The sequence below is a fragment of the Crotalus tigris genome, unplaced genomic scaffold, assembly GCF_016545835.1.
Source record: "Crotalus tigris isolate CLP2741 ecotype Arizona unplaced genomic scaffold, ASM1654583v1 scf7180000017666.27876245, whole genome shotgun sequence".
NCBI lineage: Eukaryota > Metazoa > Chordata > Lepidosauria > Squamata > Viperidae > Crotalus > Crotalus tigris.
The window spans coordinates 5152831-5179001 of NW_024096551.1; the positions used below are offsets into that span (position 1 = coordinate 5152831).

The 26171-nt window shown below is 37.8% G+C and overlaps 1 protein-coding gene across 5 annotated transcripts; it reads left to right on the forward strand.

Moving 5' to 3' along the window:
• Window positions 1-1012: 1012 nt before the first annotated feature.
• On the forward strand, window positions 1013-25783 carry TCAIM (T cell activation inhibitor, mitochondrial). 5 transcript variants are annotated; one of them, XM_039336307.1, is made up of 11 exons: window positions 1013-1143; window positions 2351-2415; window positions 2982-3105; window positions 4614-4767; window positions 6719-6971; window positions 8341-8463; window positions 15588-15685; window positions 16381-16472; window positions 17612-17844; window positions 22855-22986; window positions 23551-25783. In XM_039336307.1, exons 2-11 carry the CDS (start codon window positions 2387-2389, stop codon window positions 23774-23776), a joined length of 1464 nt encoding a protein of 487 aa, XP_039192241.1. In that variant the 5' UTR covers window positions 1013-1143; window positions 2351-2386; the 3' UTR covers window positions 23777-25783. The 5 variants fall into 5 exon arrangements, with proteins under 5 accessions (XP_039192241.1, XP_039192242.1, XP_039192244.1 ...); XM_039336308.1 differs by having other exon boundaries at window positions 1045-1400; XM_039336310.1 differs by having other exon boundaries at window positions 1045-1290.
• The last annotated feature ends 388 nt before the right edge of the window (window positions 25784-26171 follow it).

A 26171-nucleotide genomic window follows, 5' to 3' on the forward strand; every position in this document is an offset into this window, starting at 1 on the left:
CATTATATTCTTTGAAAACTCATAAAGCTTTTCTAAGGTGTCCAATTTCTGAAAAAAAATCAATATTTAATTGATTGAACAATAAATTTACTGTTATATATTTGAATGTCACCATATTACCTGGCCAACCAATTGGTCAGATCTTGTTACTTGTTTAATAGAAGACCATCAAGAAATCTCAAGATTATAGATTAAATTGATAAGTAAAACTTGTATAAATGCAAAAGTTGTGTGTGTGTGTCACCATAGATCAGGGGTAGGCAACTTTGGCTCTTTTATGACTGTGGACTTCAACTCCTGGCTCAGGAATTCTGGGGGTTGAAGTCCACGAGTCATAAAAGAGCCAAGGTTGCTTACCCCTGGCATAGATGTTTAGGAAAGCTATATTAGACTATAGTGGCCAAAAATTAAGGTTCTGGTACTATTTTTTCAGATTAAATATTTTATTAAAAGACCTCAACTGGATCCCAAACTACATTTTCTCCATCACATTTGACAAAATTAAATTCAACTCAGGAAACCTGATGACTTTAGATTTCTGACCTGTCCTTATAGCAGCCACTGGTCAAGGCCAGCTGGAGAACATTTTACTAGATAACTGCACCGAGCGACTTAGTACTTGTGTAGTAGCTCCAATAGTTAGTTGGTCTTGGGAACTATTGTTTCTGCAGCAGAGATAGTCGCCTGCTTATGTCTACTCTGAAGTCTAGAATGAACTATACGCTTGCGGGGAACGTTCCTGCCAACCGGTTGAGGGCTAGCGCTTGTACATGCGCTCCACGAATCCCCCAAATAAAGACAAGCTGAATTCCAGTTCCAATTAAAGGCCGAGCCCTTTCAACTGGAATTATAAAGGGACCTAGATGCAGTTGTCTGCATAGCGCTTCGTCGGAATTCGTTTACTAGGTGATGCGCCCTCCTGAAACGGCAGCAGCGCAGAATTATGGGCGGTGCCTTCTGGCTTTAAAAACACGTGGGGAGGGGGGCGGTTGGGGTGACGTCAAGGGGGCGGCAGTAATACGTTGACGTTGCTTGGCGGGCGGAGCACCTCCTATACCTCAAAAAGGTCTTGGACGGAGGAGGTTGCTTGTGGAGGGCGTATCAGGCCGTCTGCAACTTGGGGCTTTTCCGCGTGAAGCCATGGTATGTATTCCGGTCCCTTCAAGGAACAGGTGAGGCGCGGAACAGCTGCAGGCGGAGCGGTTACTGTGACGGGAATGTATTGGTGTAACGCCCCAAGCGCCTAATGACTGGTGTAAGAACAAGGGCTGGAAGGGAGGCAGGACTGAGGTGTGTAGGAAACCACGATTGAAAGAAAGAGAATGGAGGCTCCTGGTTCGGTACTTGGTCTGACGGGATTGGAGGAGCTACTTTTGCTTTCAGTGCTTTAGTAATTTCAGGTCTGAAAACCTATTAGGCATTTGTCTGGGTAGTTGTACGACTCTGTCCGCTGATGTCCTTCGCATAGGCCTTTAAAGACTATTGAATCCAAGTTGGCCTTCCTTGTGTGTGGGGTAAATACCAATGCAGGCACTAGCAAAGAGCCTAAGAAATAAATGGATTTTGGAATGCCATGCAACTTAATGGGTCTATATTGTATACCATTTTACTTTGCATTTTAAGTATATTTTGTCTGAGTTTTTAAGTACATGAAGTTAATTGCCTTATATAAGCTTTTGAAAAACTTTTACATTGTTAACAAGAATCTTTGATGAATATGGTAACCTTTAGACATAATGTTTAAATAAAATAGTACCTAGATAGCATTTGCTGATCTTAAAAAAATAAATATGTTTAGATCTGATCATTCTTTGTATATAGGAGGATTCCAGAAAATCCCAGTGCTGTAAATTAGATTGGAAAATCAAACATTGAAAGAAGGCATTAGCTAACAATTTCTGTATTGTTGAAAGAAAATGACAAGTTCACAACTCAACTGCATTTTTTTAAGTACACAAATAATTAAATAATGGAGAAGAGAGTGCATCATTTCATCAGCAATAATTCTTATTCAATACCATTTATCCTTTATGTTCCTCTAAAATTTTTGTTCAGAATGAAATTGATTGCAAGAACTTATAGTACATTTCATCTTAATTTTGAATTACATGCCAAGGGAAGAACTGTAATATTTTTGTATAAGAATGATTGGGATTTATTGTTTTGAGGACACATGTTTTCATCAATTTGTAAGCTATCAAGTTTATGTTCCATAATGATAAGCAGAAAATAATTTCCACTACTTAAAATAATTTAATGTAATATCAAATATTTTTCGGTTAAATGTTGTAACTTGAAATATAAATAGCACTAGAAAATATGAATTAATGATTTCTTTCTTTGTTTATAGAAATTAGATTCCATTTGGAATCCAGATTAAACAGAGATGTTTTGTCATTGGTTGACAGTAAGAAGGTAAAGTGGTTAGTTGTACAGTTTTTAACATACCATTTTAAATGGTTATATTCTTTGAATAAAAAGTGAATTGAGTTCCTGGAATTCTTAACTTGATTCAATAATTTAATCTTATAAATTACATTTTTAATGTTAGGCAAGTACCTTTTGTCAGAAAATATAGGTAATCCTCAATTTATGACCACAATTGAGTCCAAAATTTCCATTGCTAAGTGAGATAGCTGTAAAATGAATCACTGCAGTTATTAAGTTAGTAACATGGTTGTTAAATGAATCTGGCTTCTCCATTGACTTTGTTTCTCAGAAGATCGCAAAAGATGATCACGTGGTCCAAAAAACTGCAACTGCCATAAATGCGAGCTAGTTGCCAAGCATCCAAATTTTGATCATGTGACCATGGGGAAAGTTGAAACTTTCATAAGTCATTTTTTTCTATGCTGTTGTAACTTAGAATGGTCAAATCTAATTTTACTGACTTACCCATCCTTAATGTAACATGTCATTTATCCTAAGCAAAACATTGTGTTCCATTCGGTTGCCTAACAATGCTTGTTCGCTTGTTTAAGGTTATGTTTGAAGAAACTACAATTGCAGGCAAGAGCATTATCTGGTGCTGATGCTATAAATGCTCTGCGACCATTCTATTTTGCAGTACATCCAGATTTTTTTGGTCAGCATCCCAGAGAAAGGGTAAAAAAAATTCTTCTATCTTTTGAGATACAATTCTATGTATTTTAAAAAATCTGAATTTTGAACATGCCTAAGACCACACTATTTAATACTTCTATGTTAACTGAAGTCTGTTTGTACTTAACTAGCAGCTTGTTAATCTGACATGAGTATTGTAACTAGTACTTTCCACATACAAAATACATGCAAATTCTTTACTATTAAACTATGGCCCATCTATTTAAAGAGACATCCTTTTGTAAAAGATAAATATTATTCTGTTATCGTGCCTTTGTGTCAGGCCTTCTACCCCAGTCTACTCTCTCAGGAAAGTAAGACTTGTGACTCCATTTGGTTGAAGGAGAGGAACGTTTACTGAAAGAAATTGGTTGCAGTAAATTCAAGCGGAATCTAATGTTCCCACACAAAATATAAAGCTATTCTTTTCCTTTCCCACTCTCTCCCCCCATGACCATTCTCCCAATCAGCCAATGCGATGCCAGTAAGATGCTTTGAGAAACTTTAAGGTATCAAACTGATTACAGTCCATTCTCAGGACAAATAGCCTTGAAGATCCTGGTACAAGGATTGTTTGAAGTTCCCTCCTTCTTAATGAAAGGACACCAGCAAAGCGCAGGATGGTGATGGTGGACCTGACCCTTCGGGACATATACATGTATTTACAGATCAAACTGATTGGAGGAATTAGACTAGTGTAAGAATAAAAGCACCAGGCTAAAACCTGGGAGAAACTGGAAGACCATGAATTCTGATCCTGATGTATGCATAAAACCAGATGGGTTACTTTGAGCCATTTCCTCTCAGCCATAGGAAGAAGACAATGATCCTGAAAATATTACCAAGAGCACACAAAAAGTACTTGGATATGAGAACAATATTGCTTATAATAAAGAAATTAAAATGTATGCAGTTAACTGGAGCCCTCTTTAAAACAATGTTCATTTGGAATTCGGCTGACCCCAACCTTCTTAGATTTAGAAAAGCTATTCACACTTGATTTTTTGGCAGACTCGAAAAATGGAAATTACATCATTTGGGGTTTTTTGGGCAATTTGGCAATAACTTCTTTATTTGATTGGTGCTGCCCAGACGCATGATAGCTATATGGTTTTTTTAGTTTTATGTTGTTTGAATTCTGTATATTTATTTAGGTATAAAATCTCCTCATAGATTGGAGTTAGCATTTAATTCTACTAAAATAAATATGTAAAAAACATACGTAAGCAACATTTCATTAATTGAATGATTGCTGGGATTCTTTGGCACAGGTGAATTTTCTTCATTTATCATTGAAATAATGTGTTACTTTTTACCTTAATAGAAATTCTGCAATATTCTAAAAAACGTACCACATATCTTTTCAGTGTAATTGAAAAAAATCTAATTAAAGAAAAGTATTTGATCATCTGGAATATATTTTATTAAGCAAGGTGGTTGTAATCTGTTTCTTGGAATGTATCTGCTTTAATGTAACTAGCCTCTGCACTTGAGTATTTTGTTATTTTCAGGAAATCAATGAAAATTCTCTGAAAAGATTAAATGGGTATTTGGAGAATCTTCAAAAACCAGGTTTCAGATCATTTAAACCAACTCAGCTCACTTTTTATGTACGAGAGAGAGAACAAAGCCCTTCCAGTGTCCAAGAACCATTTGGTGCTGCAGGTAATTTTAACATTTGGAATTTTAATAAATCACTGACAGATTATGGATAATTGACACTCCTCTGGTATCTGCAAAATGTTTATATTATATGCTAGGACATCTTCAATATACCCCCTTAAAGGTGCTGGATTAAAATAATAATCAAAATAATTTCCTTCTACATCCATAGTGACTTTACTATTCCTTTTGTCAGTATATAAATGCAATATGTACAAGTAGTCCTTGACTTATAGCCATTCATCCAAAAACTGTTAGAAGTTACAATGGTGCTGAACATATAATGGTTACAGATGGTTCTTGGAGTCATAGCTGTCTAAGCACTTGCACCACCATGATCATATGATTTCAGTCTAAGCACTTGGAAATCCATTTGTACATATGACCAGTTGCCAAACATCTGCAATCATTTTACTGCCATTTGCCATTTTTGCTATTTTCCCCAGAAAGTTAATGGAGAAGCCAATAGGAAAAGTTGCAAGTTGCTAGGGTGGCACCATCCACTTTTCCTAAACACATGCAGGGCTCTCACGAACCCCTGCATATCACACCTGTCCTGCTTGGTCTCCCTTGCGTATCTATGTACCTTCCCCTGACTTACGCATCCCTGCACACCCTCCCTGATCTGCATGACACCTCTCATGTACCTCCATGCACCTTTCCTGACTTTCTCCACATCCCCTCACTTCCTTCCCTACCAGCAGCTACTTACTTGCCTGCTGGGCTGAAATCTGTAACTTTGTGCTGGCTTCACCACTGACTTTGATTGTGGAAAGCCAGCAAGAGGTTGCCTTGCCTAACCACTTTGGGATTCAGTTAATGATGTCAACCAGGCCTGCAGGGATTGATATTGCTAAGCTATGCAGTCAGACTTTGCATTGTTTAATGACAGAAACTCTAGTCCCAATTATGGATATAAGTCGAGGACTACCTGTAAAACTGCATAATATCTTGCCTGATTTAACACCCTTGCACTTCCAAATGGTAGTTTGAGGCTTAGCCTTTTTCTGTTATTGATATTTTCCTTGTGAGAGGCAGCTTAGTATAGTGGTCAAGGCATCAGGGTAGAAACTGGAAGACCATGAGTTTCACTTTCATCACAAAGTTGCCTAGTTGGGTTATCTTGGACTAGTCACTTTCTTTCAATCCTAGGAAAGAGACAATGTGAAATCACTTCTTTAAAACTTTGCCAAGAAAACTACAGGGATTTATCCAGGCAGTTTCTGATAATTGGACATGATTAAACAGAAGAAAAAAATCCCTGAGAATATTATTGTGGAAATAGTTGCATAATTAAAAATCACTTTGGGGGGGAAAATTAAGATATTCTTCTCCAATCTAGTGTCCTTCGTGCTGTCTGAGTATTATAGGAGTTTCAGCTTAAGATATCTGGAATGCACCAGGTTGGTGAGATTTCTGTAAATGATTAATGTCCAGTTTGTTTGCTTTATTCCATTTGTATACCATTTAACTGACAACAGAATTACAGAAGGTTGTAAAATACAGTAATGGATAAATTATGCATAAAATGGTTAATTATTTTGAAATGTCTGTACTTAGGTTTATATACAGATAGCAGCTTTAATTATTTAGAAGGTTAATATGTTGCCACACTCTTATTGTGCTGTGTGGCTTACATAAAAATACTATACATTTATATATTTTTATCAAGCTCTTGCAGATCAAATATCTGACCAAACATAGTAATTATCAAAAATAAGGTTAGTAATGCTCTTCATAGGAAAATCTATTGCTATTAATCTTGGTACAAGTTCTGCTGAATTCAGGAGTATTCTCAGTAGAAATCAGATCTTTATAATTTCAGGTTTAGCATTATGATTGACTAACAATAGAAGTTTGCTCTCCAGCTCTGATTTGCATTGTCTGTTTTAAAGCAAGTATAGAAACAATATAAATGCATTCATTTAAATATAATATTCTGTGCATTTTATAGGATTTCGAACAGTCAGTATTACTTTGCGCACCAGAGACTTGTTAAGCACAGTGTTAGATATCCTGAACTCTTGCAGTTTATCTACGGATCATGTTCAAAGCTTGAATGGCAGTGCAAATACTCAGTCTACTCAGGAAACCAAAAGCACGTTTCACAGGCCTATTAAATGGGACAAGACATACTACTCTTTTACTGGATTCAAGGATCCTGAGGAAGAACTGGAGCAAGCCCAAAGGATGGAAACCACCCTGAGGTAGTGATGTAAAAACATCTCAGTTGACTTCTTTGCAAACTATTCTGTTTAAGGCAGAGATCTTTCCCAGCCAATTAGCCCATTGTCTTTCTTTGACCATGTACTTTTAGATTTTAAACTTGATATCAACAAACTACAGGATTTCTGCATAGAAAATATGTCTTCACCTGAGTCAAATATTTTTATATCCTCCAATTTTCAATGTGGATATGAATAGAATAGAGTAGAATAAAGTAGAAAATAGAATAGAATAGAATATCTTTATTGTCATTGTGTATCTCACAGTGAAATTAAGTGCTGTCCACAGTGCACACGACACAGAAGTAAGAACCACAAGTAAAAACTTATATACACATATTCTTCACATTCTATTCACCATTGCGCTGCCCCTAATATTGCACTTCAATGTTGCACTATACAGTAGTATTTCATATGGTTACAGCTCTGGGATAAAAACTATTTTTCAGCCTATTTGTCTTTGTTTTTATTACCCTGTACTGTCTGCCAGATGGTAATAGTTCAAAGAAAGAATGTCCGGGATAAGATGAGTCTTTAAGAATATTTTGAGCTTTCCTAAGACAGGGGAAACTGTACAGTTTGTTGGGAGGGGGAGGGCAGCTAGTAATCCTCTGGGCAGTGGTAATGATCCTCTGGAGCACTTTCATATCTGCAGTTGGCAAACCACACACAAATACAATAGGTTAGAATGCTCTCTATGGAACAATGGTAGAAGGTCACCAGCAGTTTTTCATTCAGTTGTTGTTTCCTAAGAAGTCTCAAGAAATATAATCTCTGCTAGGTTTTATTAACCAATGCTATAATATGAGCACTCCAGGTTAGGTCCCCCATTATGTTAATACCCAAAACCCTAATGCTGGCCACTTTTCATGGAAAGTGAAGTGAAAGTGTTTGCTTTTTAGATTTAAATTTCTTAAAAAATATATTCAATAAACGGGATGTGTTTTTATTTAACATTTCATGAATAGAGAAGAGTCTGTATGAGAAAATGCTGTAAAGAAATATATGCAATAAATGTAGCATTAGAATCTTAAATGCATGTTTATAACTAGATGGGGACTAGAGAATCTTGGGGAGCGGGGAAGGGGTAGCTTACTTGTATGCACAAAAAAAAAACTACTCCCAGTTCAGTATTATATAAAGGCAATTCTGTATTTGGTCTTAACTTTATACCACTTATATATTGTTAGTGCGCTAATATCCATTAGATATTCTCCTATTCCCTCATAATTTTTAACTTACATGAGAATAGCAGACTCCCAACAATAATATTTTCCTTATATATTGTGCTACTAGTTTTTAAATGCAGTGGTAATTTGTATTTGTTTCTTACCACCTCTTATCCATGTAGTTCCTGGCTAGATAATAATGAAAAAAGTGCCACGAAGAAGCTAAAGGACAGCTTACCACTCAGAAAAGAATTAGATCGTTTGAAAAGTGAACTCTGTCAGCAGTTGCAGCTCTCTGATATTAGGTAATACATTAACTTTTTGGAGAAAAACAAACTTTTTATATAGGTTTCAAGATAAATAAAAAAAATAGACCTAAAATAAAGGGGCCTAGCAAATATATTTTAAATTATGCTAAAACATGTGATCTACTGAATATAATTATATATAAAGTATGATAAAAAATAGTTTTTACTTTCAAAAAATGCATTATTTGTATCACAAGTGCTTTTTCAAGAAATAATTGCTTTCTCAGTTTTTCTATAAAATAGTGGATACAATTTTTATGTCATGCTTATAATGCTCCAAGTATTTTAAGTATTATTTTTCTCTTTATTTTTATATGTATTGCATAAAATTAATTATACAACATCTAATGTTTCAGTAAAAATACTAAAACACAAGACTATTCTTGACTACAAACTACCAGTTCAATAACTTCTAAAGGAAGTTTTTTCAAAAATGCATTTTTTCCCTAAATTGTAATTAGCCTATGACTAAGTTTTCCTGAGGGTTCATGGGATTTGTTGAAAGACATAATGCAAATGTAGCTTTTATATTTTGAGGGATTCATTAAGAAAAACCATTAAGTAAGCAAATTGCTTAATCACATTTTTAGCAAGTTACCACTAGATAGCACAAGGCCATCTCCTCCTCTTCTTTCTGCCAATAATGATTTGAGGTAAAAAAAAAGTACTGAAATGGAATATTTTTTGTACTGCACAGATTTGCTCTAACTTGGCTTTTTCAAGTTGCAATGAACTATTTCTGATTACTATATTCACATTCTATTTAAAAGACAAGAAGTGAATACATTGACAGCGTTTTTCTTTCTTAGATTCCCATAGACTTATAGCCTAGACCAGGGGTAGGCAACCCAAAACACTCAAAGAGCCACTTGGACACATTTCCCACCGAAAACAAAACACTGGGAGCTGCAAAACCCTTTTGATATCTAAAATGAAGATAACACTGCATATATCCTTTTTTACCTTGTGTGTGTGTGTGTGTGTGTGTGTGTGTGTGTGTGTGTGTGTGTAAAATAAAGGTAAAAAAAGGATATACAGTATGCAGCGTTATCTTCATTTTAGATGTCAAAAGGGTCTCTCTCTGTCACTTTCCTCTCTCTTTCTCTCTCTCTCTTTCTTTCCTTTCTCTCTTTCCTCTAATTTTCTCTCTCTCTTTCCTCTCTCTTCTTTCTTTTCTCTTTCCTCTCTCTTTCTCTTCTCTTTCTCTCTTTTCTCAATCTTTTTTCTTTCCTCTTTTTTCTCTTTCCTCTCCCCCTTTCTTTTTCTTCTTTCTCTCTCTTTCCTCTCTCTCTCCCTCTTTCCTCTTTCTCTCTATCCTTTTTCTCTACTCTTTCTTTCTCTCTTTTCCCTTTCTCTCTCTTTCCTTTCCTTTCTCTTCTCTCTTCTCTCTTTTCTTTTTCTCTTTCCTCTCTTTCTCTTCTTTCTCTTTCCTCTCTTTTTCCTCTATTTCTCTTTCCTCTCTCATATTTCTATTTCTCTCTTCTAACTTTCTCTCTTTCCTCTCTTTCCCTTTTCTCAATCTTTTTTCTCTTTCCTCTTTTTCTCTTTCTTCTCCCCCTCTCTCTTTCTCTCTTTCCTCCCCCTTTCTCTCTCTCCCTCTTTCTTCTCCCCCTCTCTCTTTCTCTCTTTCCTCTCTCTTCTCTCTTTCTCTCTCCTCTTTCTCTTTCCTCTTTCTCTCTTTCCTCTCTTTCTCTTTCCTCTTTCTTTCCTCTAACTTTCTCTTTCCTCTGTCTTTCCTCTATCTTTCTCTTCTCTTTCTCTCTTCCCTCTCTCTCTCTCTCTCTCTCTCTCTCTCTCCAGGTGAAGAGAGAGAGAGCAAAAGGCAGACGAAGCCAAACCAACGAGGAGGAGCAGGACGGGAGGCAGCAGCTCCCAGCCACCACCACCACCCCCGCCGCGTCCTCAGCTAAACGGATGGGGAGGGGAGCAGGACGGGAGGCAGTAGCTCCCAGCCACCACTAGCAGCTCCCAGCCACCACCACTACCCCCGCCGCGTCCTCAGCTAAACGGATGGGGAGGGGAGCAGGACGGGAGGCAGTAGCTCCCAGCCACCCACCGCATCCTCAGCTAAACAGACAGGGAGGGGAGCAGGACGGGAGGCAGGAGCTCCCAGCCTCCCCCCTGCCGCATCCTCAGCTAAATGGATGGGGAGGGGAGCAGGACGGGAAGCAGCAGCTCCCAGCCCCCCCCCCCGCTGCGTCCTCAGCTAAACGGATGGGGAGGGGAGCAGGACGGGAGGCAGCAGCTCCCAGCCGCCCCCCCACCACGCCCTCCCTCAGCTGAACGGGCGGGGAGGGGAGCAGGACGGGAGGCAGTTGTTCCAGTGGCGGCCACTGCAGCATGGTCGGGGTCCCCGCTGACCCTGGCCCGGCCCCCGTCGCATCCTCAGCCACTTCGCCATTGCAAGAGGGCGGCAAGGCCAGGGGCACCATGGGCGGCCATGCCAGCAATGAGGAGTGTCACTGCGGGGACGAGGGGGGTCCCGACCGCTGCTGGCCTCACAGCCCAAGGTCTCCTCCTGCAGCACCAAGGGCGGCAGTGGCAGCAGCTGCCGGAAGCGGCTGAGGAAGGTGTCACCAATGGGGCCAGGCGGTGGTATGGCAACCAGGCGAGCTTCATGGCTGACTGCTGCCCGGCCTGGGGAGACATGTGGCCGGCTTGGCTTCCCAGCGAGCGCTGCCCCTGCCGGCCGCCGGCCCAGCCATGACTGCCGCTCGGCCCAGGGAGACACATGGCCAGCTCGGCTTTCTAGGGAGCGCTGCCCCCACCGGCCGCCGGCCCAGCCATGACTGCCGCCCGGCCCAGGGCGACATGTGGCTGGCTCAGTTGCCCAGGGATCGGCCCGGAGACGGCCCAGGAAGCGATGCCCCAGCTGAGACTGCCGCCTGGAACAAGTAAGCTGGAAGGGCGCCACCTGCCCTGCGGCCGCTTCACAGCAGTGCTCCCTGGACTCAGAGCCCCCTCCCTCCCCCACCACTGACCCTCTGTCTCCGGCTCTGCTGCTGCTTGGTCAGTGGTCACGCCAGCTGAGCATCAGAGGGACTGCTCTCCCTCGGGGCCGCACTTTGTGGAAGGGCTGGCTCGCTCAGTGGAGGCTCAGGCAGGCCGCTCCCAGAGGGGATCTTGGGGCTTCCCTGCACAGCTCCCCAGCCACGTGCGCCTCAGATGGGGCCAGCCCGGGAAAGGGACTTCCTGGCCACCCTTCTCCTAGGAGGTGGGGCACCCGGGCGCAGGGCCAATCAGGAGCCCTGCGAGGGGGCAAGTCCACATGAGAGAGAGAGAACGAAAGTGCCTCTCTCTTTCCTTGTCTCTCTGAAAATGGTGGGAGGAGGCTCCGGAGCCGCAGGGGATGGCTCAAAGAGCCGCATGCGGCTCCGGAGCCACAGGTTGCCAACCCATGGCCTAGATCAGGGATGTCAAATTGCCAGCCCACGGGCCAGACGCGTCATCCGGAAGCCATGCCCACCCCATTGCCAGCAATGGCAAAACCATCCCGATACGTTGCGCGACGTCATGTGACATTGCAAGTTTGACATGTCTGGCCTAGACTCTTACTGGCAGAACATCATCAATTTATGAGAAATCCCTTGCATTGAATAGAAAAAAAAATGCCATGGTGTATCTTCACCTTCTTCTGTAAAGCATTTTCTGGATCTTACCAAATAATTTTCTTCAGTCTTTTCTGAAATGGCATACACCAACCAGTTTTCAGCACTGCTCAGACCAATTTCGGTTGGGCACTCTTCCTTAAAACTATAAGTTTTTAACAGCCATTGCTGTCTAGATCTACTTTTAGATTCTGCCTGCCATTATACCTATTCTATCAAAGTTCTAATTCTTCCCATTCTTCTGTCCTTACTTTTTAAGTAATTAACGTCAACCCAATAGTCCTTCTTCTTTCTACAGGAACATTTTCAACAGGAAATCTGTTCTATATTCAGCTTCTACTTACCTAGTCATGTAAAAAATGTTTTGAATGTCTGGGCAGATGCAAGAATATCCAGGAAAAGCCAACACTGAAAAAAGTGTTTATATTAATTACAGATAGTGTTTTCCAAATATGTTTTTTTTAAAAAAAATAGCCTTTGTTATTATTTTTAATAAATGAAAAAAATTTTGAACTGGAGAAATTTAGGTTCAGTCATTAAATCTTTTTGGTACCTATGATCAATTAGTATTTCTAAAGTAACTGAAGATTTTTAGAAGATAAAATGAGATCTGCAAACAACTAGAAGCAAACCAGGTCATAACTAGCAGTCAGCATGGATTTGTTAAAAACAGATCATGCCAAGCCAATCTGATCTCAAATGTAAGACATTTGACAAAGTGGACTACAACCTACTCCTCGGTAAGCTTGAAAAAGATGAAATAGACAACATCACCACCAGATGGATCTGTAACTGGCTGACAACCGTACTCAATGAGTAGTCCTCAATGGCACTACATCCACATGAAGTAATCAGTGGGGTACCACAAGGATCCGTCTTAGGGCCAATACTCTTCAATATCCTCATCAATGACAGATGAGGGAATTGAAGGGGAACTGATCAAATTTACAAATGACAGCAAACTATCAGGAACCAACACCCTAGAAGACAAACTCAGGATCCAAAAAGATCTTGATAAACTTGAACAATGGACCCTATGCAACAAAATGAGTTTCAATGTGGAGAAAAGCAAAGTCCTACACTTAGGCAAGAAAAACCAAAGGAACAAATACAGATAGGGCGAGACCTGGCTTGGAGGCAGTAACTGTGAGAGGGACCTTGGAGACCTGGGGGACTCCAAGCAGTGTGCAGCAGCAACCAAAAAAGCTAATACAATCTTGGGTTGTATAAACAGAGGCATAGAATCAAGATCACATGAAGTATTAATACCACTTTATAAAGCCCTAGTAAGACAATATCTCGAATACTGCAGCCAATTTTGATCACCATATCACAAAAAAGATGCTGAGAGACTGGAAAAAATTCATAGAAGAGCAACTAAGATGATCAAAGGCCTGGAGACCAAAACGTACAAAGAACAGCTGCAGAACTTGAGTTTGGATACTCTAAAGAAAAGAAGAAATAGGGGAGACATGATAGCAGTGTTCCAGTATCTGAAGGGCTGCCACAAGACAGAGGGGGACAGGTGTTCAACAGAGCACCAAAGGGAAGGACAAGAAACAATGGTTGGAAGCTGATCAAGGAGAAAAACAACTTGGAATTAAGGAGAAACTTCCTGACAGTGAGGATAATCAACCAATGGAACAGTTTACCCCCAGAAATTGTGGGCGCTCCATTGCTGGAAGTTTTTAAAAAGAGACTGGACAATCATCTGACTGAGATGATATAGGACATCTTGCTTGGCTGGACTAGAAGACCTCCAAGGTCCCTTCCAGCTCTATTCTGTTCCGTTCCATTCTATTCTATTCTGTTTCCCATTTATTTCATTGAGAGGAGAACTTCAACTGAGAATTATTACAAAAGAAGGCTTGGGTATATATCTTATATATCTGATAAGGTCTTCAGTATTAGACAAAATTGGGTTGCTCCATTTCTTCCTATTCCCCATCTATCGCTTCCAAGTGTGAGAGATTCCCAGTCTATGGAAATTCTCAGTCTCCAGGTGCTTTTTCAAGAGACAACTGAACTTTCTTGTTTTCTTTGAAGACATTTCGCTTCTCATCCAAGAAGCTTCTTCAGTTCTGACTGGCTAATGGGGAATAAAAGGATTTACATTCCTTGTAGACAGCTGGTCATTTGCATTCTTTTAGAGAGTCGTTGAGGCCACTTGGAGGTTTATCTGTGTCCTCAGGATCACTTGAGTAGTGCAAATGTGCGTGGAGCTTTTTTGGAACTGCTGAAAGGATTGTGTTGTAGATTGGAGATAGATGATGTCGTATCTCTCCCACTTTGTTGAGAGAGGGTTGTTCAGTTTTGACACAGATGGCCTCTTTTGAACCCAAGACTACACTAAGGCAGAAGCTTGCCCATCCAAGGATAAAACACCCAGACTGAGCAATGTGGTATATGCAGTACAATGCAGTAAGACATGTGTAGACATATTGGGGAAACAAAACAGCCACTTCATAAATACATGGCACAACATAGGAGAACAAACCCATCAGGACAAGATTCAGCAGTCCATCTGCATTTAAAAGACAAAGGCCACTCTTTTGAAGACAGCAAAGTCCACATTTTGGCAGGGAGGACCACTAGTTTGAAAGAGAGATCAAAGAGGCTATCTATGTCAAAACTGAATGGCTTCTCTCAACAGAGGGAGGGATACAACATCTATCTCCAATCTACAATACAGTCCTTTCAATAGTTCCAAGAAGGCTCCACATCCATTTGCACTACTCAGGTGACCTTGAGGACACAGATAAGTTTACAAATAGCTTCAACAGCTCTCTAAAAGAATGCAAATGACCAGCTGTCTACAAGGAATATAAATCCTTCCATTCAGCGGAGCTGAAGAAGCTTCTTGAATGAAAAGGAAAATGTCTTCAAAGAAAAACAAGAAAATCCAGTTTCCTTTTGAAAAAGCATCTTTGACACATCCAAGCGTGATACATTTTCTTGCATTGATGCACTTAATTAAAAACCTCCAGTCTTTAATAATGAAATGTTTTTAGCCAAGTTTTATACATTTCTATTTAGATAGTAAATACCATTACATTCCATTAGCTTACTTTTTCAATTTTTCAATAATTAGTTCAATCCAAAAGCCTTTTTAGCCCTGTACTCTATTCTCAACAAGGTCAGCAGCTACAATCATTTAGCAGGCAGCAAGATTTTACTTTGTGAAAGGTCTTCTATCTGTAATACCTAAATTATAGTATAAGTAGATAGTATAAGTAATAACTATACTGATGCAGAAAGCTGTAGCTATAGTCTAATTCATTGTTACCATTTAAATAGAAGCAAACTGTTCCTAAACACTCGCTTAACTTATTTTTTCTCATTTTTTAAATTTTCCATTTAACATTTAGATTTGATAAAGTGCATGATATATACGAAATTGGAATTGTTTACATTGCAGTGACATTTTAAAGTATTGTTTTTTAAATCAACTATCAATATTATGTATGGGTGTAAAATTTTCAAATAATTAAAATTTTGAATTATTTTTTTTAGGTGGCAGAGGAGTTGGGGTATTGCTCATCGATGTAGCCAGTTACATAGTCTAAGTCGCTTAGCACACCAGAGCCCAGAAGCACCTAAGAATGCTAAAGGTACATTTTCCTATTGCAATTTCCTTTAGTTGTAATTTCATTAAGAAAAATAATTCAGAATATTAAGCTAATATAAAGCATATTAACAGAGATCTATTAAAGCCGCCTGCTTTCCTTCAAGACATAATTAGAGTGCCATATTTGCCCTAAAGAAACTCAGTCTCTATGTACCTGTAAGCAGAGTTTCCTCGGCAGTTTATCTTAAATTCTAATAACTAAGAATATTCCTTACTATGATCTTAAGCTGTTTGTCTTAGTTAGAACACTTCCACATGGCACTATTTGTGCTTCTTATTTATACTACTAATTCCTCAGCAATGTTGATTGTTTTTCTCTTTTGCTAACTTTCAAACTTTGAAAATAGACAGAGAACCTCATGAGCTAGTTTCCTTCTAGTTAACCAACAGAGTACAAAAATAATTTCAATAATCTAACTTTTGGAACAGTGGCAGCTTATAGAATAAAAAATATATCTTTGCCCCTGCTCTATAGAGAAAGAGGGTTGAAATACTATTCTGTCTTCCCATCAGCCCATATTTTTATATATTATGTACACATTTGACTCATTTTGAAAAAAAAAATGTGTATTCAAGAAAGTTTCATTCTCTAGCTTACTTGTTCCCTTTTCTATGAAATGACCATTCCCGTATCCACCCTGATCTATGATAGTGATTACAAATTTCTCTTTCCAATAGGACAAACAGTGATATTTACAGACCGCTCAGGAATGAATGCAACAGGCTATGTTATGCTAGGAACAATGGACGTTCATCACCATTGGACCAAAGTAAGATTTGGAAACTGAGTTATTTTTTTTCTTGTAGTACTCAGCACATGAATCTGTCTGTCTGTCTCGCTCTATCTATCTATCTATCTATCTATCTATCTATCTATCTATCTATCATTTGCCTTATTTATTACCTGAGATTTTATGCATTATACGCTCTAGATCAGTGGTTCTCAACCTTTCTAATGCCATGACCCCATAATACAGTTCCCCATGTTGTGGTGACCCCCAATCACTTATACATCACTGGGTGCCAGGGGCGTGGCCAAAGAAAAGGGGGAAAAAAGGGCGGACAGCCTTGTTTGGCGACCCTTGTGAAATGGTCGTTCGACCCCAAATGGGGTCCTGACCCACAGGTTGAGAACCACTGCTCTAGATGGCTTTTATCTACCACAAAAATAGATAATCATTAAAACATAATCTCTCTTCTAAACAACCATCCCACTTGATAACTCTTCCATTCCAATGGCATTTCCTGCACAGAATGCTCTCTGAAATACTTATTTATAGAAAGCAAGAAAAATCACACCAAGTAGATGCATAAAATTGTCACTTAGAAATCTTAATAATAGATTGATAAATGAGTGTTTATCTTTACCATTTAATATGTAAAAAAATAAAATAAATGGAAACTGTGATTGAAATTACTTTCAATGTGTCTCTTAACCTGGTAAGGGGGGCAGTGTTGGGATGCATATATTCTCTGATTGGCTTTTGAACTCTTCCCTTGCTTCAAAGGAAAGCTGACATATGCATCAGCACTTTACTTAATTGCGAGTATAACTTCTCATGTTTCTGCACATTAATATTATTTGGGGCACAAATAATATAAGCGCTAAAATAGCAAATAGAGTATAGTAATACTAGTGTCCCCTGTGTGTATTGTTTATTTTGAAAAATTACACCAGCTTTCTCCAATAAGTTGCCAATGGATAGAAGTGAAAATTGTACAGCAAATTCTGGGCAAATTGTATTGAATATATAACAATGTTCATTATAGTAACAACTGAAAAACTGGTGTGTATATTTTTAAAAATTAGTTTAACGCTGAGGTATTATTTAAAATTGTTTAGTTTGGAGGATTGAAGGAGTGTTTAATCCTGTCGTGAACTTTTAAGAAAATGTTTCATTTTGTGCAGATTTTTGAGAGGTTGCCAAGTTACTCTACACTTCAAAAAAAAGTGCTGTTTCTAGAGGAGCGCATTAGCCAACTTTTGGGAGGCATACAAATAATTTATATTGAAGAGCTTCAACCAATGTTGACAATTGAAGAGTATTATTCTATTCTTGACAACTTTTATGATCAAGTACATAATAAGAGACTTCCATTTCACCCTAATAGTCTGCGTGGATTGCAAATGATTCTAGAAAGGTGTGTATCTAAAGAAGTAGATATTGTTTCCCAAGTTTATCTTTAATGGTAGTTATGTTATAGTCAGTTGGTTTTTCTGAAATACTTATGGCTAAGATCAGAGACCTTCTAGGGGTGGGGAAATGGGGGGAGAGTGCTCAAACATAAGGACATTTAATTTCTGCTGTTGGATATAGTTGCTGGAAAAGAGATCTGTGCAGGAAGCCACCTAATCTATTTAAAAGGCTGAATCTCATGCTTTGAGAATGGTCCAGTCTTCCCAGGCTGCTCTCGGAGTAGTATGTTCTAATTTATTTCCAGTCCTGAAGCATAATTTAGGAAAAAAACAATAACAACATTCTATTTTAATTCAGGAGATTGCCCCAAACTATTGTTTAAAAAAAACATGCTTGGTCATCTGTTTTTCTTTTCTCCAATTAATGTAGTTGCATCCTGACTCTTGGTGACAAGTCCCTGCAGTTCCCTTGATAAATTTTTTGAAAATGACTTTGCTATAACTTCTTCCTAAGGCTAAAAGTACCTAGGGATAAAAACACGAAGACAAAATCACCTGGCTGATTTACATGCGTAACATGGGATTAGAATGTACTATGGTATCTCAGATTCTAATCCAGCATCTTTAACACTATCCCAAACTATATCTCCTTTGACTGCATACATTATAGTCCTGCTGCTCCAGTTCTGTAAAGTGGTAATGAACTGGTCATTTGCGCAAGGAGAAAACATTTCAATCCAAATTACTTTTTTGGATTTCTTGCCACTGGTTTTTACAGTAGCAACTTCAGTGTCTTCCTAACTAACCAAAAACCTTTTTCTTAAATCTGACATCATGTCATAGATATATCATGCTACACAGTTCAGGCAGTAACCACCAGGGCATAATTCCCTTTCCCTGTCCAAAATATATTTTTATTTAAATTATCAGGATATCTTGATATTTTATTTAAGAGCAGGTTTTTTTTTCAAGATTGGACTATCTTACTTTTTTTAAATTGTGGACAAATGAATATTCCTGGCTTGTCTTGTTTTTGTATCCAAATTTTACTACTTGCTTCCAAAGTGTTTCCAGAATTTCCAATATCATTAATAGACTTGTCATTTTCCATTATTACTCAGTGTCTCCAGCTTGGAAGAGCAGTCTCTTTCTTTACCTCCTGCGATCTTGTCACCCATCCTTCATGCTGTGATTGAGATGACTGATTGTGGTCTGATTACAAAGATCTCTCTGAATAAAGACAGACCTTTCGATCACTGAAGCAATTGTTCTTCTTTCTTCCCTTCCCAACGTATCATTTTACATAAGCAGCAAACGTTTGGTTCTGTTTGATGAAGTTATTTGCAATAAAATGAAACTTCAGAACTTAACATCAGTACAAACTTAATGGAATTTTGAATCAGGACAAGGTTGATTAGTATAATATTTTTCACCCTCTTTAAATGGCAGCCTGATCATGGTATAGCTTCATTGGAAAGTATTCCTGCATCATCTTTTAGAGCAGTGGTTCTCAACCTGTGGGTCGGGACCCCATTTGGGGTCGAACAGCCATTTCACGGGGGTCGCCAAACAAGGCTGTCCGCCATTTTTTCCCCTTCTCTTTGGCCACGCCCCTGGCACCCAGTGATGTATAAGTGATTGGGGGTCACCACAACATGGGGAACTGTATTATGGGGTCGCGGCATTAGAAAGGTTGAGAACCACTGTTTTAGAGTGTTTCATGTGAAATGCTGTAGCTATAATAAGAAGGAAATTTTCTTTCCTATTTTTTTTCCCTTTTCTTTCTCTCTTTCTCCGTCACTCTCATTTTCTGTCACATATGCAACACATACCCGCATGCATGCACATACTGTTACTTCGATACTGTGCTAATCTAACTTTGATACTTTACATTCATTTGAAATCACAGGAGATCTCTGCTGTTATTCCCATTTTACCTAAAACTTTACATAAAGCTTTTTAATTTATGAGTAAGATCAGTCTTAATCTGGAACATCATATTTGTCACCTAGTTCACTATATCTATTTCCATTGCTTCATTTCCTATAAATGCATATCCATTATATTATTTCAGGTTAATTCTTTATGCTGATTCCCTGCTTCAGAAGGCTTATGTGCAAAGCAAAATATTTTTAAAGTGATATATTTGGAAAATATTCAAGCAGCAAGAAGTTCTAAAAGGAATACTTAGCATGTGATCCACAGAAATCAATTCAAGCCAGCTTCCCATTTTCAAAAAGAAATGCCTATTTTGTAGAACAAATGAATTGTATGTTAGCAGGCAGTTTTGTAGTTGGGGATAAATAGACTAATTAATTTTATTACAAGCTTGAAGACATATAATGTTAAAGGAATGGCTAGATCACAAGATACATTTTGAAAGACATGTATGTGTTGAAAATGGGCAGAGTTCTAGTTATATTAGGCTTTAAGAAATTCTTATTAATTTTCTGAGTATTACAAAATTATTATTATGAATGGGATATCTGTGACTATGATTCACTTGGTTTTAGGCACATCAGAATATTCATCAGAATATTAGAAATTTAAAGCTTTTTTAATAATAAATGTGTATGTTTCTATTCTTTTCTATGCTTGTTTAGATTATTTATTAGATTACTGTAAAGTGTATTTAATAAATGTCATTGGCTAATCAATCTGCATTTGTGACTGAATTTAGGAAAAGTCTTCAATAAATAAAGCTTCAGATTTCTTTATATGGATTTCTGTTGCAGAGCTTCTAAAAAGGATCATTTTAAAACCTTTTGGCATTTTATGTGCTGAATAATTATTTTAATTAAGTCTTTCCTGCCTCAGATCTTTTCTTAAAAAATAGAGCAATAAAAATCATTCACTTAAAATGAAGGAAGAACAGACTACAAATAAAAATTAATATAAATCAGTTAAAAATAATGCATTACCTATTTCTCTCTTATACAACACTCTTCAAACCACATTCTATAGACTGGAATAGCTAGCAATACAGAAACCTTACTAAATAATGGAATGGAACGGAATGGAATAGAATAACAGAGTTGGAAGGAAGCTTGGAGGTCTTCTAGTCCAACCCCTTGTTCAGGCAAGAAACCCTATACTATTTCAGACAACTAGTTGTCCAATCTCTTCTTTAAAACTTCCAGTGTTGGAGCATTCATAACTTCTGGAGGCAAGTTATTCCACTGTTTATTTGTTCTAAGTTACTTCTCTCCTTGATTAGTTTCCATCCATTACTTCTTGTTCTGCCCTCAGATACTTATCTCAACATCTTATTTACATCATGGTGACCAAAACTGGATGCAGAATTTCAAGTGTGGCCTTACCAAGACAGTATTACTTCATGTGATCTTGATTCTATCCCTCTGTTAATGGCAGCCTAGGAGTGTATTGGCTTTTTTGGCAGCTGCATCACACTGCTAGCTCATATTTAAGTGATCGTCCGCTAGGACTCCAAGTTCCCTCTTACATTTACTACTATTGAGCAAGGTACCATCTATACTGTACCTGTGCATTTGGTTTTTCTTGCCTAAATGTAGAACCACACTTTTTTCACCATTGAATTTAATCTTGTTGTGATTCTGTGCCAGCCTGTGCTCCCAACAGCTGAGTCGGAGGAATCTGAGGAGGAGGTGGAAGAGGCATTTGAAGGGCCATCAGAGCCAGAGGGAGGCTCTGAAGTACAGGACTCACAGTTGGATGCAGAGCCTGGTCCCTCCAGTCGTGTTTCTGATGAAGCTCAGCTGTGTGAGGAGCATGAGTCAGACTTGGAAAAATCACAACAGATGGACTTGCTAATTGACGCACGCAGACGGCGTCAATTAGCAAGAGTAAGTCAACAGAGGTCAATGAGGCACTTCCAAAGTAAGAAGAAACGGCAAGGAGAGGCATCGCCTTAGGACTGCTAAATAAAGGGAGGAGGTGTGGGTGGTGCTGGTTGCTGAAGGCAACCGTTTGAAAACTGCGTCTTGGAATCTTGGTCTGTGACTTCTCTTGTGACTTCGCGTCTGCTTTTCATCGTGTTCTTTTGGACTTGAGTTTGCTGTATTTGACAGGTTTGTCAACAAAATTAAAAGAGGTTTTTGTGTTTGTGTGCAAGTCTCCAGCCTATTGTAGTAGCAGGGGTTTTGTCCTTGTGAAATTAACAAGGACGACAATAGGCTGGGATAGAACACTTGTTAGATAGAGCCCAATTTTCAAGTCTGTCAAAAATCCTATTGTATCTTAAGCTATCTTCTGGAGTGTTGGCTATTCCTGCCAGTTTGCTGTCATCTGCAAATTTGATGAGTTCCCCAGCTATCCCCTCATCCAAATCATTGATGAAGATGTTGAAAAGTACTGGACCTAAAACAGAGCCTTGGCATACTCCACTGCATACTTCCCTTCGTGTAGATGCAGTTCCATTGAGGATTACATGTTGACTGCGATTGGTCAGCCAGTTACGAATCCATCTGGTGGTGATGCTGTCTTATCCATATTTTTCTATGCTGAGTTCTCCAAGTTCCACATGTTCTCCAGAGAGACACTGAGCTTTAAATCAGCCATAAAGTTCTCTTAGGATAATTATTTTCTCTTATTCCAGAAATAAACTCGTAGAACATAATTCTTTCTGTTAGGGTTACAAAATTATAGAACCATACAATTTTCTGCATGTCCTAAAATACACATGATATGAGATGAACCTCCATCCTCCACTTTATAATCTTCTAATATGCAAAGCAGACTTGGAAATTAGAAAGATTAAATGATAAATTCAAGAGACTGCTAACTATGAAATCAAAGCTGCTAATGTACTAGGTAAATAAGAATCTTTTAAAATATTAAATGTAAAATCTTGGGGTGTAACTTGTTTAATATTTTTAATTGAGTGGAGATTATATTGCTATATTATGTTAAATCATTGTTTATTTCACAAAATTTCTAAAGCTCATTTTCTTTTGAATTAAGCTTATTTGATATGAACATTACATAATTTGGATACAAATAGCAAGATCAACTTGTTTGTTCTATCTTTTATGCAGTGACAGATATGCACCACATCTTCATGAACTTGGTCACTTCATCATCCCGGTAGTGTGTGATCTAGTAGCTCTCCAGTGGTTTATCATGGACAAAACTCAACAAGCAAGAGAAAAACTGAAAAGAAAGGAAGAGTAAGTATTACTCAAAACAGACATTCCATTCTCGACTTGATAACTTGAGAGGTTCCAAGGCAACACTCCATAGTATGTGTAAATAAAAATAAATATTAGTCCACAAGATTCTATTGCACCCAGAAGTTTCTTATGCTATTGAGTCTTAACTTATGCAGTAGTGAACATACACTTAAATGTATGTACTTATTATGTAGATACGCATATATAAATCAGATTTTAAGGGAATAATAAACTTGAGATGTAATGTTAATTTAAATCAGTATTAGCAGTTGTTAAGCAAATCTCTCAAATTAATCATAAAATTAAATTTGAATTGGCAAAAAAATGTGGAATAGAAGACACTTGAGAAAGTACTTGAAAAGATATTTGTGAAATAACTTCAGCTACTATATATTTTCATATTCCTTTAAATTCGCCTTTGATAGAATATTGCAGATTATTTGCAGTTTGGAAAAGGGAAACTAGATATGAATTTTTTTTTCAGTAATTCCAAAAACTCATTTGGCATCTTCTTCTGTTTTTTATAATATTAAGCTGTGCATGGGATGTTTACAATTTCAGGTTCATACTGCTAGAAAAGAAGCTGATCAAGGCTACCACTGAGAAATTTTCTCTTCAACGGCTATATAAAGAACCCAGTGTTTCCAGTGCACAAATGATTCATTCATGCAGCAAGCTACTGGAAGAATCATTGCCATATTTGCAAGGTATGCATCTCTGCATTTCCCATTTCTTTTCTGTTCTTCAAGATGGAGACCTCTGCATCCCTTGGAACTGGAAAAATTGAGAGTAAATGATACTGTATTCGATGTAAAAGAGAACAAATGTTATTTATGCATTAGTATAAATTACTAAATTGAATATTTTCCAAAATAAATTATGAACAAAAATTCCATGCCAGGAATGGAATGCAAGGCATAGTATTTCCCTGGATTTTTCTCCTGAATAGTATTTCCATGGATTTTTGTCAGAATCTTGCAAAGTATTATATATGCACTTTTTTTTTTTGCAAGACAATATTTTTAAAGGGAGATGAATCTCTCCACTAAGTTGTATATGACTGGGTTTCAAGATTGTAATGAAACTATATAGTGGGAAATTAGGTACACAAACTTTGAATGTAATCCAAGAAGCACACAGGTGTGAATCTTACATGTGAAAAAATATATATTCCCATGTAATACATGAACATATGGTTTTCAGTATGCACAAATTGTGTTTGGAGAAGCATTCGCAGAATGAAAGATGGTAATTGAAATTATTCTGTGGTACAAATGTTCTCCTTGAAAATAAATATTTCTTCAGCACCCTAGTGATAAATATTATTGATATACTGTATTTATTTTGCAGAATTATTGTACATCTTGTTTCAGAAAATTTTATAAATGTCTGTTGAAATGTTTTGTCCATTAGATCTTGCACTTTATATTTTTTCATGTAAATAAAAGTAGTTCTGTATATAGTCAGTTCTTTCTGAACATGAATTTTAAGCATTTCTCCTTTTGATTAAAATAGTAATATGTGCTTCTTTATGGGCACCTCAGTAAATATTCCTGGATGGGACTTTTAGGTCAGTTTACCTCATGCCTATACAGAGTGTAGCCACTGGGCAGTCTATTAGCCTTGCTGCCATCCAGTCATATATTTTCACATCTGATCCAGGTTGATTAGCCCTGAGAAGCCTTCTGGGCAGCCCTCATATACTTACATGCTACTTCATCAGTAATGTAGACATATTTCCTTACAGAATCCATATGCCTGTATGGTTGATGTTGTATAAAAGGTACTTGAACAAAAATATTTTAGAACTCATTATGGCAGAGGAGAAAGCCATGTGTGCTAATTGGGGTCTTTTCCTGCTAGGCATGCAAGCTAGTGAGGAGGACCACCTTACATAAAAGTTCCCAGTGTTTGGGACTAGGGTTGGACCTATGGGAAAAAATAGCAAGCTGAGCACACATTTTATGATTTTTAGATAGGTCATTCTTTCCCAACTGAGTACTGTGTCTTTCAGACACAGACAATTAACATCCTAATTGAGGTTGATAGAAATTGTAGGCCACTCAGTTTTGCACTAAGTTGGGAAATGCTGACATATATGAATAACTCACAGGTGACCCAATTATGGCCCTGCAGATTTTTGCATTTCAGCTCCCATCAACCTCTGCTACCCTAGCCAATGTACAAAGGTGATAGGAATAAACATCTGCATTACCTAGAGGCCATAGATTGCTCATTCCTAGATAGTCATATGTATCAGATCGATAGCAATCTTACCAATTGATTTTGCTAGCATGAAAAGAGAACCAACAGCAATTGTTTGCTAAGAGATTGTGACATGCTTGTTCTTAACTGAGCTTATGTATGTCTTACCTAAAGAAGAGAGGCTTTATTAAAAGTCTGCAAACAAATTGAATTTGAATAGGCCACACTGTTTTGAATATTATTGAAGTAAAATGTTAAAGTTGTTTTAATTTTAATATTTTCAATAATTTCATAAAAATGCATTTTACAAGTTGTTTAAAATGGATGAATATCTTGATGCAACCTCTGAATAAAGACAAAAGAAAGACAGATGTTAGTATTAATTCCTAAAATGATGGAGTACATTTGTCCTAAGTAAAATCTGTTGATCTTGCAGATTCTGAAAAAAACAATCCTAAACTTTGGAATACATCTTTTATGGTTATCTGATGTTAATAATCTGAATCTTTACTGACCTGTGCCAAAATGTTTAAATCACTCATAATGAGATATCTATGTATTCTAAAAATAAAGCAGAATCTTAAAATCATATGAGTGAGTATGCTACTTTTTTTATGGCCGAATGATCTACAAGGAGAAAGCTCAGAAAATAAAGTAGCTAAATTTTACCAGAATTGGGTCACTAATAAAGGAAAATTAAGTCCTGAGTATTAATTGGCTCCAGTTTCAAGACACAGCTTCAGGTCAAAATTGCATCAAAATAATTTAAAATTATGAGTGGGATGTGCAATTATGCTCCATAACCTTTCTACAAAATGTGATATAGCAACGAGAATGATGCCACAACAAACATTATAAATTTATCTTTTTATTGAAACCAATAACATAACTTTCCACTCATTTATTGGTTTATCATGTAACATTTTCATGCTTTTTCACTCTGCATGAAATTCCACTGTTGTAATCTGGAGCCCAGT

What these genes read in the sequence shown, in the direction of transcription:
- TCAIM (XM_039336307.1), top strand. Translation starts at nt 2,387, where the DNA reads ATGTTTTGTCATTGGTTGACAGTAAGAAG. An exon ending in AGGATGGAAACCACCCTGAG is followed by an intron (nt 6,972 to 8,340) that starts GTAGTGATGTAA and finishes TTATCCATGTAG; the next exon opens with TTCCTGGCTAGATAATAATG. An exon ending in TTGCAAATGATTCTAGAAAG is followed by an intron (nt 17,845 to 22,854) that starts GTGTGTATCTAA and finishes TCTTTTATGCAG; the next exon opens with TGACAGATATGCACCACATC.